Source organism: Aythya ferina (genome assembly GCF_964211825.1).
Source record: "Aythya ferina genome assembly, chromosome: 1".
NCBI classification, from domain to species: Eukaryota; Metazoa; Chordata; class Aves; order Anseriformes; family Anatidae; genus Aythya; species Aythya ferina.
The window spans coordinates 132,520,207-132,533,763 of NC_140296.1; the positions used below are offsets into that span (position 1 = coordinate 132,520,207).

General features: G+C 38.6%; 2 protein-coding genes across 11 annotated transcripts in view; both read right to left on the reverse strand.

The window, feature by feature from the left end:
* PACSIN2 (protein kinase C and casein kinase substrate in neurons 2) overlaps window positions 1-2,316 on the reverse strand; it is a 74,467-nt gene extending 72,151 nt beyond the window's left edge. For 3 of the 5 annotated variants that reach the window (XM_084505774.1, XM_084505773.1, XM_084505771.1), the window contains exon 1: window positions 2,182-2,246. The gene's annotated coding sequence lies outside the window, so the exon portion shown is untranslated. Of the gene's footprint in view, window positions 1-2,181 lie in introns of all 5 variants that reach the window. The other 2 variants (XM_084505772.1, XM_084505776.1) reach the window with 2 other exon arrangements.
* Window positions 1-13,557, reverse strand: part of TTLL1 (TTL family tubulin polyglutamylase complex subunit L1) — a 59,095-nt gene that overhangs the window by 32,295 nt on the left and 13,243 nt on the right. For 3 of the 6 annotated variants that reach the window (XM_084505785.1, XM_084505784.1, XM_084505787.1), the window contains exons 8-10: window positions 12,212-12,298; window positions 10,895-11,058; window positions 8,198-9,425 (exon numbers count right to left, since the gene is read on the reverse strand). In XM_084505785.1, coding sequence (XP_084361911.1) covers window positions 9,296-9,425; window positions 10,895-11,058; window positions 12,212-12,298 — 381 coding nt within the window. In that variant the 3' untranslated portion in view covers window positions 8,198-9,295. Of the gene's footprint in view, window positions 1-8,197; window positions 9,426-10,894; window positions 11,059-11,496; window positions 12,117-12,211; window positions 12,299-13,557 lie in introns of those variants that run through there. The other 3 variants (XR_014688335.1, XR_014688336.1, XM_084505786.1) reach the window with 2 other exon arrangements.

Sequence of the window (13,557 nt, forward strand, 5' to 3'; positions counted from 1 at the left end):
AAGGTCATTCACAGAGATGCATACAGCCAACATCAAGCCTAGCAACCATAAATGCCATCTAATTGCTCAGCTCAGCATTAACAACTTTATCCCCCTGCAGCACACCCTTTTCAAAGGGAGGAAAAAAACATTCAGAAAAAAACCACAACACACCAGCATTCCTAAACAATTTTGTCTGTCAATCATTAATAACCTATTTCATCACTACCTACAACCATGCTACGTATCATCCTTTTAACTGTGATGTTGCATGCTGCGTGGTATGCAGCTTAACCCCCAGTGGCAGTTTTAATGTTTATTCTAGCATGGCACTGCACAGCATGTAGACTGTGAGGCAAAGAAACTAACTCTAGAACTGTAAACTACCCAACCAGGGGAGTTTGGAGCACTGGAAAACTGAACTGCCATGCTAAGGTTAATGCTGCAGACGTAAACGTAGCACCTGCACTCCTCTCCTGCTTACTGTACCTGAGCTACAATATAGCATGAGCAGATATCTCCAAAATGATGCTGTATTGAACTAATTAGACATACGCCAACTGTTAATATGCACTACTGTTTAAGCTGATTCAGTCATAATTGGTAGAATATACCTACTATCTTTGAAGGTAAACTGCAGTTGGACAATAATTTCAGACAGGTATAGGTATGAAACAACAGACATTAGTGCTTGGTGTTAATAACCATAATAGTTAAAAAATACAATTAAGTTTCACCTGCCTGAAATAGTCAGCAAATTGCTTAAGTTACCTTTCACCTTTAAGCAAAAAGGGGTTTTATGTTTGTTTTTTGTTGTTGTTGTTTTTCCCCACCAACAGAAAACAATGAAGCAATGTTTTTAGATTGGTCTCATCATGAACGTAAGAGAATGATCTTTTTGTTGCACTAAGAACGGAAACTCGCTTACTTAATGCAGTCTTCATTATGACTGTTGTAAAAATGCATTACTATAGTTGTTATCTTTTCCAAGTAGTGTTCTGTCTTCAGAGAAGGGCTGAAAAAAATCTAGAATCCAAATAAGCAGAAGGGGAAAAAGTGCCCCCTGTAGCAAGAGGCATAATTACTCTCACTGCATATAGGAAATATTCAGGTAGCCTGTTGTGAGGATACAGAGTACAACAGAGGAAACGAGAGTCCAGCACATCCTACAGCTCTTTTTTTTTTTTTTTTTTAATCCTTGTTTGGGTTGTAGAGAAATGATCGAATTTACTGAAACAAGTACAGGGGACATGAGAAATAACATACTTGTTTTAAACTGTAGTAACTAACCTTTTTTTATAAAGAACAGCTGCCAAGAAAACTGAATAACTAAGACCGCATGACTACATTTGACTTTCAAACACTGAGTTTACAAAGGACAGCAAATATCACCCGAACCTTCCTGGCTTCCCCTATTGCAAGGGCAAAAAGACAAAGCCTCAGAAGACTTCAGCTATGAACTTCTGAGTCACTCCAAGCAGAGATAGCCAAGCAGCTGGGAAAGATGGACACAGTGTGCCACACAGACACCGTGGGTACCCAGCCTGTCTCTGGCCAGGTAGCCTCGGTGTACATACAGAGGCTTCTGTCTCTCGTGCAGATGTTTTGCTCTGGGAGAAGATGAGGTTCCTGCCACAAGCCAGAAAAAGGAAAGCCAAGAGGGAAGACGTGAACAGCAAGACCGAGAAGCCTGACCCATCTAGGTCGCTATAGGGACTCAGGAGGCTGCGAGCAGTTTCTAACCTCACGTTACCTCCCCCCCAGTAGACATCCTTACCTGCCATCATCTGGGCCACGGGGATTTCAAACCCGAGATCAGGAAGGAAATAAAAAACGACCTTCCCTCCTCGCCCCGCTCCCGGAGCAGCCAGCTCCCCCCCCCCAGCACGGAGTCTGCCCGGCCCGTGGCGTCATCCCGTCCTGCCCTTCCACCCCCAGGCGCCGAGCAAGGAGAGCTTCACCTTCCCCGCACGGCCTTCACCCCGCCGCCGCCGCCGCCGCCCCGGGCCCACAGCGGGAGCCTAGCCCCTCACCCCCATCATCATCATCATCATCATAACCATAACCATCATCACCACCACCACCACCACCACCACCACCACCACTCCGGCCGCCATTTCGCAGCCCCTCCCCGCACAGCTCCGCTGGGGGCTGCGCACCCCAAACCCCGTCCGCTGGAGCCCAGGGCGGTGCCGCCCTCACCTGGAGCGCCGGGAGCCGCCCGTCCCCGGTGCCCGCTGCCCAGAGGCGGTGAGGTGAGGCGAGGCCGGACGGACGGACGGACGGAAAGAGACGGGCGCAGGCAGCGAGCACGATCCCGGCGCTCCAGCCGCCCCGCCCCGCCATTGGGCGAGGTCCATGCACGGGTCCCGCCCCGACACCGCCCATTGGCTCGACGCGGCTGCCAATTAACGCTGCTTCCTCGGTGGCGGCTGGGGCTGGAGGGAGCTGGGGGGAGCCCCAACGGCCGGCTGCGCCGTGAGGTACGTGCGGCTGGGGTTGTGGCTGTAGCCCCTCGGAGATACCGTCGGTACTCCAGCCCTTGCCTATCTTTTAGGGGTGTTTGTTATAGAGGGAATGTTTCAGGTTCCAGGCGGCAGCCGTCGCGGTAACCTTGGCTCGTCCCTTCACCTCTGCCCCGGCAGCTTGTAGGATTTCCCTCCCTTGTGCCCTTCTCCCTGCCCCGGCCCTAGTGCTGTCCCGGAAGGCGGCCCGCTCCCACGGCAGCTCTGGGGATCATTGGGAAGGGCTGCACAAGGCGGTCCTCGGCTCACTTTCCTCTTGGCTACGTTCCTTATGCAAGCCTGCGTATGATCAGCACAGACGCCAAGCCTTCCTATGCTCCTTCACGAAGTGCGTGACTCATTAACTCAAGGAGTTTTAAGTTCACGGTAAAGTTAGATTAGCCCAGAAGGACAGGGAGACCACAGCACGGGGGTAAATTTTACCTTCTGAAGAAACGTCCTTAACAACTTCATTTGAATTAATTGCAGTTAACAGTACTGGGAAATTTGGTTGGGAGTAAGCGTTCAAAGATTTATCATGATTTCCCCCCTTCCCAAGCTCTTTTTATTCTCTCTTCTATATCAAAAGTTAGAATTTTAGGTTTAAGGTGAGGAATCTCAACATTCAGATATTTCTCTCATTTCTGGTCAGAGATGCATGCTTTTCCACAGTCTCTCATTAAATATATCAAGCCTTGAATAAACCAGCTGTCTTTGCAGAAGCGTACAAGTGATATACGCAATCATAAATACCCCTCTTTCTGTATGGACACAACTCAAGCTCCTGTTTTGCCTAAAGCACTGTCAAAGCTGGAATGCCTCCCTGCCAGAACACTTAAGACTTTCTTCAACCTCAGTATCAAAACATTCAGCTATTTGTATGGTCAAATAATGCTTAAACTTGTTCAACGATTTAAGAGAACAGGAATTCAGCATGTCAGTTCTTCCTCTGGCAGAACTAATTTCATGGTGTGAAAAAAGGCAATTCCACTTTGTCAGAGGACAGAAGTTCAACCTGGAACTGGTGATAGACAGACAAAAAAAAAAAAGTGGTCCACAAAGAGTTGATTGAATACCACCTGGTATCCCAAAATGGCTTTGCTGTGCAAATCCAGTCCCAATCACATATATGCTGCCACCTGCGAAAATCAGGGCTCATGCTCTTATTTTAGGCCAGTGTGGAGCCAATGACTAAATGGTCCAAGAGATGTATATTCAGACACTTGAGTCTGGCTGCAAAAAGTCTTCCAAATATGACAAAAACAGTTCCTTATTCTTAAAATCAACTGTACTGCCCCTATACTGGCCCCTATACTGCTTAGATGTTTTATTTATACATTAGTGTATATACATGTATATAGATATAGCAAACATAGCCTCATGTAACAGCTCAAAATCAATAGAGTTGTTTTGGGAGTTCTCTTCACATGGGATTTGCACTGGTTCTGCCTTCCTAGGGAATGAAGGATGAACAGAAGCAAATAATTTACGCAACATTTTTGTACTAAGAACTGAATTCAGACTTCAGCACAACTTGAGAAATAACAATTTGTTTGAATAATATTCACCACAAGGCAATCTACGTGAACATTTTAATTTAATAGTTGTAGGTTCCTTGAGGCATCACTTTAGGGAACATTACTTCCAAGCAGCTGAATATTCTCTTCTGGGTACAAGACGTGAAAGTTATAGGAAGGTATAAAGTTTCCTATAGTTCTTACATTTTTAGATGAAAAATGGCCTAGACACTTTTGGAAGCAAGTAAGACAGTAACAACAAGCAGAATTTTAAAACATTTTTAATTGAAAAAAAAAAATTTACCCCCTTTCCAAGTGTATAATTTGAAACAATTACAAAACAACATTATTTAAGTTCGCCTAGTCTACATTTTGCATCAATGCTATTGATCTTCCTATAAATTACCTCTCTATGTGAAAGCAGAATTTGTCTGCACATGCTGCTGCTTAGTTTGACTTCATTATATATGGTAATACAGTTTAATGTATGTAGATATACAGGTTTGAGGTCACATGCACCACTTACAAACATACATTTCTCCAAGCACTAAAAAAACTGCTTGGAGAAATATACCTCAGTAGTTGGTAAAGTACTATTTTTTTCTATTTATAAAATTGAAATTATGATTATTCAAGCATTACATTTTTCTTGTACTGAATTAAAAGAGATTAGTGGTCTGTTTATATGTACCACCAGTCATGCAACCTGCCAGTATGACGACACTATTATGATGCCATAAATACCTTAAAGGTATGAATCACACTTCAAAATGGCATTGTTCATCTTGATTTTAGCATTTTGAGATGTATTTTTTTTTTGTAAATATTAAAATTCAGTTGTTCTCTGGGTGTTTTCAGTTTTACTCAAAATGTGACATCCTTGGAAAGATTATCTCAATCTTTTTTTCTTAGAAGAAAGGCTAACAGTTTATATAGGCCCATTGACGGGCATTTAATTTTGACTGTAAGGGACAAGACAAGAAATTTCTGGAAAAAAAAATCCTCCCACATTTTAGGCAAATATCCCACAGTTATTTTTATTTTTAACACAATCTATTTTTAAACATGCTTCTTGTGTCCTTTGCTGTCCTCAGAAATTTCATGTGTCCTTTTAAGTACCAACATTTTATCTTGGCTTCACTCAGTGCAAATTCTGTTGCCAGTTCTTGGCTCTTGCAGTAACATTTTATCACTCTCTTCAGAATACCTATCTCTAGATAAAAAATCCTAAGTGTTACATATTCAGTTGTAAACCTAAGTTTAAACCCTGAACTATATTTTGATTACAAATGCACTACCATTAGTGATTACATATGCTAATCATTAGTGATTACATATGCTAATTCAGAATGTTTAATTCCACTCACATCAGTTAATTTTATTATTTAACTGGCCAGCTTTCAAAGATTTTTTTTTCCAGAATACACATTCATTTGAAATAGTCTTTATCTCCTTATTTTTTTAAATTAATGTTATTAATCAGTGTTTTGTAGCGTCCTTACTTCTCTGTTACACAACGATTTTCTATCTCAGATGTGAATGGTATGCTTTTAAATAGGTACAAAATTTGAGAATAATTAAAGCATAGAGAACTGTCTGCCAATGGTAAGGATATCTTTATGTCATCAAAACAATTGGAAACGTTCTGGCTATGGACTGCTTCAACCTCTGGCAAGTTTCTTGAAGCTTGCCGGAGCTTTGATGGCAAATTAAAAATTAAAAACAAAAAAAAAAATTGAAGTCCAGCTCAAACAACTTCCTACTCCTCCATAAAAACAATTAGTCTTTCCAAGATACCTGTTTATATTCCTATTTCCCCTAAATAATCAAATGTTTTAGCAAAATTATGACTAGTCAGCTTTTCTTAGCTATACACATTTATTTTCTGCAAAGAATCCAGGAATAAAGGCTTTGTTTGTTGTTGTTGAGGAACCCTTCAGGTTAGAACACCTAGCTAAGGACAGGGGTGTTATGTTACATTGCAACACACACCCACCAGCTGTGATGGAGTTCTCCCTACTGAACTGCAGGATTGAGTGAGTTATTTTAATGAAGCAGACACAAAATGTGAGTTACCTTCTGGTTATAGTTCCACATACGTAAACTGAATAGTAACTACTTTGAAAACAGCCTTATTTTATAATGACAGAATAAAGCTCCTTCCTTTTCAACAGATAAATGGCTCTGCCTGACATGTTCTCCTGCTGAAGTGCAGCACTATCTCTCTTCTGTGAAATGTCTATTGTTTTGCTAAGTTCAGAGCAGGAAGTGAGCCAGGGGATGGGGACATTTTAGGCAGAAGTTCTGTTGTAAAGCCAACAGCAACAAAGTAGCTTTAGGGATAATACTGTTTCTTCTATTCTAATTAAGTTCCTAGATCCATATAAAGAAGCTATTCTGTGGGAATCTTATTAATACCTTTCATGTCAAAGAATTAATAGGGAGAAAGGTTAGCGCCCAGGAAGCAAGCCCCACTATTCAACTCTAGCAATAAGCTTCTTCTACACTAATGTCATTATAACAATTCCTGTAGCTGTTTAGAGCTTGTATATTTAATTCTTTGTATAATACTGTCGTTATGCCACTGATCACTTGAGCATATGAAGAGCAAGGCTGAGAAGCATATTTATTTTAGATCTTCCTGACAAGTTATTACATTAGCCAAAGTCAGAACTTTTGAGGACTTCTATTTCTAATTTATTTTGCTCCCATGAAATCCCAAACAGTTTCTTTATCTTAGTCAGATGCACTTAGAGGAAGATTGGCCTAGGGCCAAGGCTAGTTACTCAGATCCATGAGCTTGTCTACTAGCAGTCACTCAGATTTAAGCCCATTTAAGCGCTCTCAATCAGAGGTAAAACAGCCTTTAATCTTTTGGAGAATTAGGCTTCAGCAAAAAGAGCCACCTTACCTCTGAATGAGAGCATCCACACAAGGTTGAACACTGTGTCATACATGTTAACATCACACCTTTAATTACCCTCAACTCCTACAGTATAAACACATGACCCGAATGGTTTAAACATCTCACTGATCGCCTAAACTCCAACTGATAGTGGAGCGTGCCCCAGGCTATTATCAGTTTACACACCACTTTGTACCATTATTTGTGTCCTACTACAACAGCAGATTTAGCTAAGGAACACTGGCGTGAAAAGTTTAAAATCTTATCCCTGAACATGCAATAAGTTTTCCTTTCCAGCCTTTCCTCCTCCTTACCAGCTTTTCACCTGTACATGGCCTTGAAAGGTAAAAACAAACATCTCACAGAATGATGTTCACGTACCGCCCTCCTCCCCCAAAACTATTAGCTAAGACTGCTTTTGTTTCCTTCTCCCCCATCCCATTTCAGAGCCTGCAGACAAGTCGTTTCACGCACAAAGCGAACTTTTTCAGCTACCACAGGCCACAACCCTTTCCTTAGGGAAATTCAGGTAAAGAAGCATTGTATTTTTCAACGGGGGTTCCCAGTTTTGATTTTCACAAGAACATTTCACTTATCTATATGAGGCTTCAAGTTCTTCATAGAAAAGGAAGACTTCCTGCTTGCTTACAGTTAGTTGTTGCTTGTTACTGATAAGGAGAAAGGCAATCTGAATCACCTAGGATTTCATATCATTTCACTTTTGTTCCATAAAACTCCCTTTGTATAGCTATTTTTTGTATGCATTACAAGCGATAACATAGCTAAGCCTTCACACTTCAACCTCCGCAAAAAGCTTATTGGAAAAGGAAACAAGGAGAAAGCAGTCTGACCACTAGTCCATTGTTTTTAAAAAGAAAGTGGAGTGAGATCAGGAAGAGAGGGTCACCATAACTAACTGCAGCCTCTGATTTCTTGCTCTTTAAAGAGCACTGCATTATTGAATCCATGTTTGTGTCAGCAGGATAAATTACTAACAATACACTTACTGGAGAGGTTAAGTTTAACTTGCATGCACTTAAGTGGCCTGCCACATAGAAAGGCAAAAAGCACTTAGCCTGCTCTGGCAGGCAGAAATTGAGTATCACTGCATTAGCGGTATCCAGATTAGAGTGTATTATGGTTGCATGGATACTTGCAACTTTTGTCTTTCTCTCCATAATTCTCCAATATCAAAAAAAAACATGAGGGGGGAGGAGATGATCAGAGCTGCATATCCATACATGTATAAATAACAGCCAAACAGCTGGTGGAAATGCAAGTGGAAAGCAAGAGCCACTGACTCAACTAGTTTATTTATATACTACAACGTTTGAGGGCTGAAATACCTATTTTTAACTTTTGCTCTATACATTTTGGTAGTTAGTTGTCACAAATTTTTATACAAGAGCTACTAGAAATAGCTTATCATGTTCAACAATATTTTTGTTACAGTACATACAAAATATACAGATATTCTACTTACGTGCATAAATACATTAAGAGACTCTGGTGCAAATAGAGATGTATAGCCAGTCTCAAGCACTAAGATTTCTTACAGTATGTAATTGTTCTGTCTGATTTTCCAAAAAGACACATTATCTTGCAATAAAAGTGAACAGCTAGTCAAATAATGCATCAATTTACCCTATTAAATATTTCCTTTGTACATTAAACTTTTCCCTTTAAAGAGGTATCAGCGCAAAACATTTTAAGGGAAAACAAAAACAGAACAATCAAAAACCCTCAGCATATAAAAGTTTACTTTTTTTTTTTTTTTTTTAAACTTACTCCACGCACTACTATTTTCTCTCATTACTTTTTTTTCTTTACTAGTGAGAAGCCATCAACCATCATTCTGGCAATAATTATCCTCACCACTACCACCTTCCACAGAACGCATATCTCATTTATTATAGAGATGTAGAGATAGGCTACTATTGAAAATAAATTATATTCAGAGCAACGAGTATCTTCTTTCAGAACACATATTTTGAGTTGTCATCTTTATAAAGAAACCTTTTAATCATTGCTGAGAGTGTATTAGGTTCTCCAAAGTCTGAATATATATGCTTCTGAAAATTCAAAATTTCTTGCTTTCAGAGAACTACTATAAGCACATGCACAGATATACTTGCATGAAATTAGTTTTTTATATATATGCATACATTATATATATGCACGTGCATGTGTATAATTATTATAATTGGCAAGTCAGTGCATGCATAGTACAGTTCCTGGTTTTAGAATATATTTCATTTCTTTTCAAAAGCTGTATTGTCCTCCTTTAATACCTCCCACATGCAACATAGCAAAATAGAGAAACCGGTTCATGAACTGCATTTTTGTTCATGATGTTGTCCTACCACCAGTGTGGTTGGGTTTCTTAATCATTATTTCCAGGTGGTCAATACAGGCTTTCCCAAATCTCTTGCACGACCTCCTTTTGTTCCAGTGGATTGCCCAGAACGACTTCGGAAGTCACGATCAGGACCATCACTTTGCGCCATCTCTTCATCATATCTAAAAGTAAGACAATCTGTTCAGTACCTTGTCCTGCTATTCACTGCACAAACAACAGCAAGTCTTCCATACTGTTTTGCTTAATATTTAGCACTGGCATTTAATACAAGCTGTTCTATGCATGTCTACATGGAAAAGGAAATTATTCAAGGAAATTTACCACCACATGATTTTACAATACAGATCAACCAAAACATCTTCAGCTACTTTTTGTAAGCAACAAATTGTTTGACAGCTTTAGTTAAACTCTTGAGTTTGTGAAATTTCACAAGTGTGAAACGTTCTTCTGTATTTCTCCTCAATATTGCTCTTTGTAGACCTGTGGTTGAGCAACAACATCTGACTGCTGGTTGTTTAATAAAGTCTCAAGTTATTGCTTCAAACAGAGGGTTGCTAACTGCAATTTCAGAAAACTCCAATGTTACATCAGTGAGCAAGTAGGGAAAGAATGAGCTGAACAAACTGTTTAAATTAAATGCATTTGATGACATGTATTTTGTAACACTTAATCACAGTGACAAGTAGTTCTTTAAATATCTAACCCCATTATAGTCTCAGATAGCCTCACTATACACTTACCTCTCAGTTGCTATGGAAATTTTAAGCAGGAATTGGCTGTGGATGTGTAATTATCAAAAGATAATACTATAATATTTTGTAGAACAGTCGTAGAACAGTCATAATATATGTTTAGTTACACTGTTGTATAGGTATTTGTAGCTACCACATATAAAATATTAATTGAAATTTAAATCATAATTCAACTGACACTTACATATATAACTGATTTTACCAACATAAGTGTGTAAGACTGGTATGATCTATTAGATCAACTATGTATATACCACATTCCTGACATCCTGAACAGTTGTAATATAAATAGGCTTGAGAAACCATCTGAACATTCTTTCAATAAACATGAGAAATTGTCATCAACATGGTATTTAAGTGTTCCTCTGCATCCTAGATAAATCCTTCAGACACTCCAACATAAAGATGTCCATCTCCTTGATTTCTCTCTTTGTAATACAGATTGGGGAAATTTTTAAATACCTGGCAATGCATTGTTACTATTACATCCATGAATTACAAGAATTAAGTGGCATAATTTCTATGAACTGAGAGGTAATAGCTATTTGATACAAATTTTATCTATTTACTCAAGAAAATTAAACTCTACATACTAGAAGACAAACACTCTCTATGCTTATATCCCTCAAATTCAGCTGCTGGAAGCTCGCTACACCCAGCAGTTTATTACACAACTAAAGTTCCCTCTGGAGATAAAGGATGTACTCCTACCTCCAAAGCTGCTAATGCAGCCCTAAAAAATGAAGTGTTATCTTTGTGTCCATTTTTCCCATATGAATGAATAAGTTTACTTTATCTCTGTGGTCTACATTACACATTAAAAAAAGTGAAGCAACTGAAAAACATTTGCATTTATATAGAACATTGATAAAACTTACAAGACTTCATAATTGCCAAGAACCTCTTTTGGTGGAGATTTATTCCATTTACAGTCTGGAATTTCCCCATTTGGCACAGCAATGTTAAGTGTGTCATTAATAAGATTATACTTCAAGATGCGATCATTAGCTGTACTGGAAGTAAGAGAAGGGGAAGCATTAACCTACAAAAAAAAAAAAGGCAGCATCAATTTTTTGAGTAGTACAGTTCTCTATATAGCACATGTGATGACTACACATACTATTTGGGAAATTAAGAATCAGTGTCTCTAAGCACGTCTTTCAGTTCCTCAGATGTTGAATGGAATCCCCCGCTGGGCTCTTTTTTTAAAAAAACTTAAAAAACAAAACAACAACAAAAAAAAAACAACCACCAACACTATGTGTCTGCAGCATCAGAAGGCCTTGAAAATTTTTCTTGAGACTAAGTTGACCAGGGCTCAGACAAGACAGAATTTTGTTCAGTTTTCTAAGCTTCCATGGATACCAAAACCATAAATTTCAGTGCCCGGTTCACTCCAACATTTGCTACATATAGGAATCCGTAGGCTTATTCTAGTTAAACAGCTTTTATTTATGTTCTTAATCCAAGTTCTCCCCTGTTAAATTGTGAGCTGGAGAAACACATATGCTCCGTCTCTATTCAGAGCACTAAATTGGATTTATTTTTTTTTTAGCTAATGCTAAAAGTGGTGTTAATTTTAACACATCTCTTGTGTTCCACATTTATTACAAAGAAGTGGTATCAGAACAATAAACAGCTTTGCTCTTTCACTTTCAGTAGGATTTAGAAGGAAGAGACCTCGATAAAATTTTTGTTGAACACACAGATCGAAAGTTAATACACTAAAGAGAAATTTATGTGAAAAAGAAGCTTTCCAAACATCCATTATCCTATATATGCCTCCCCTTTCTTTACTCCTAACCTGCAACATTAATGACATGACAGCGCTCAAGACTTAGTAACCTCAATGTTATGCTGCATCAGGCCAATGTCAATTTTCCAGCTACTGATACATTAACTAATAGGGCTGCTAATATTCAGACTGCCTCTGAAGTCTAATTGTGTGGATGCTCCAGAGTTAGAAGACAAAATAGAAAGCCACAAAACACAAAAAAAAAAAACTGAAAAAGAAGCACACACTAGGTTGGCCATCACATGGTCTATTTTTCTTTCTGACATTTTGCCTAATCCGCTTACCTGAAGAACAGAAAGACAAAGCTTAAAAAGAGAAAAACAAGTAGATTTCTCTGTAGTCTTTTACTTTGTGAAATAAAATTAGTAAGAAATTATTTCCATATTTTGTGTAATTTTACCTCAATTAGCCATGGTTTAAGCTTGTCATCAATGATTATGTCATATCCATAGCATTCAAAGCAGTGTTTATCATTATTCATTACAGGCTAAAAAAAAGACAAAAATGTATTAAGAACAACAAATTTGTAAGTAACCTGATTACACACTTGATTTGCTATAAGTGACATGACTGGATTACAAATCTTCCACAACACAAGCTAAAATAACTCTACCATAAGCTTACTAGTAAGTTCAGGATTCTCCACACGCACAACTCCAAAGTACACATTTCAATATTAATGATTGCATTAATGCCAAGGACTAAGTTACATTAGTTTTCCATCATGCTTCCAGCTTTAAAATAAGTGTTCTCCCATTTTTCAAAAGTAGTAAGAATATCTAAAACCTGAATGCATCTGGAGAAATTGAGAAGTCTTCAAGTTTACATAACACAGCTTCACATAAATTCTTTAAACTTCAGAGATGGAAGACTTATTCAAAGACATTTCTTTTAGTGCAGAAAGTTGAGGTCAAACAATTACCAGATATTTTAAAAAACTATTATTAGCTCAAGCCATCTATGATCTTGAAAGCTAAGAGAGACAAAGGATCATGTTGTACATAGATACACATCCTCCGCTCAATTTTCCAGCATCTGCAAAGGATTTTCAGTATGCACGCCTAGACTTTTATACAAGTCTCATCAGATCTTTTAATGAAACCTTTGTAACAGGTTAGAGACATGATTTCCTCCCCTATATTGAAGAAATTAAAAGCTTTCATTATTAGAGAATGAAAGAGGGGTAAGAGGAAAGAGCATCTCATTACATTTGTCATTCTCAGACACAAAGAAGTACTGAAGCTGACCAAAACATTTCATCCCTTATATTCTAAACACTTTTCTTCTCCTAAAGTTCTGCAAACATTTAGATTAAATGTCTCTTCTTCTCACATCTGTTTTCAAATTGATTGTGAGGTGAGCCACACTTCCCAACGATTCTAGCTTCATGACCTTGTCCCTCTTTCTTTTGCTGATTCTGATCCTTCAGTGAGGTCATTCATCAGCTTATAACACTGGCAGAATACTAACCCACCAATAAAATAGTAATTTTTCAGTTGGACAAGTGAGATGATTCAACTCACAATGTTGCCAGAACCAGCCCAAAAAAGATGATGAGACCATGCACCTGAGAACAGGACAGCCTTTCTTGGCAGCAATAAGGTCTTCGGTTACCTACCCCAGTTGACCCACAGAGCAGTACCTGCTCTCTAATGTAATCATGGAATATTACCCAAACACTAGAAGGTCACTCAAGCAGAGGACTGTTATACTTAAAACAAAAAAAGGAAGAGTATAACAGTTCAT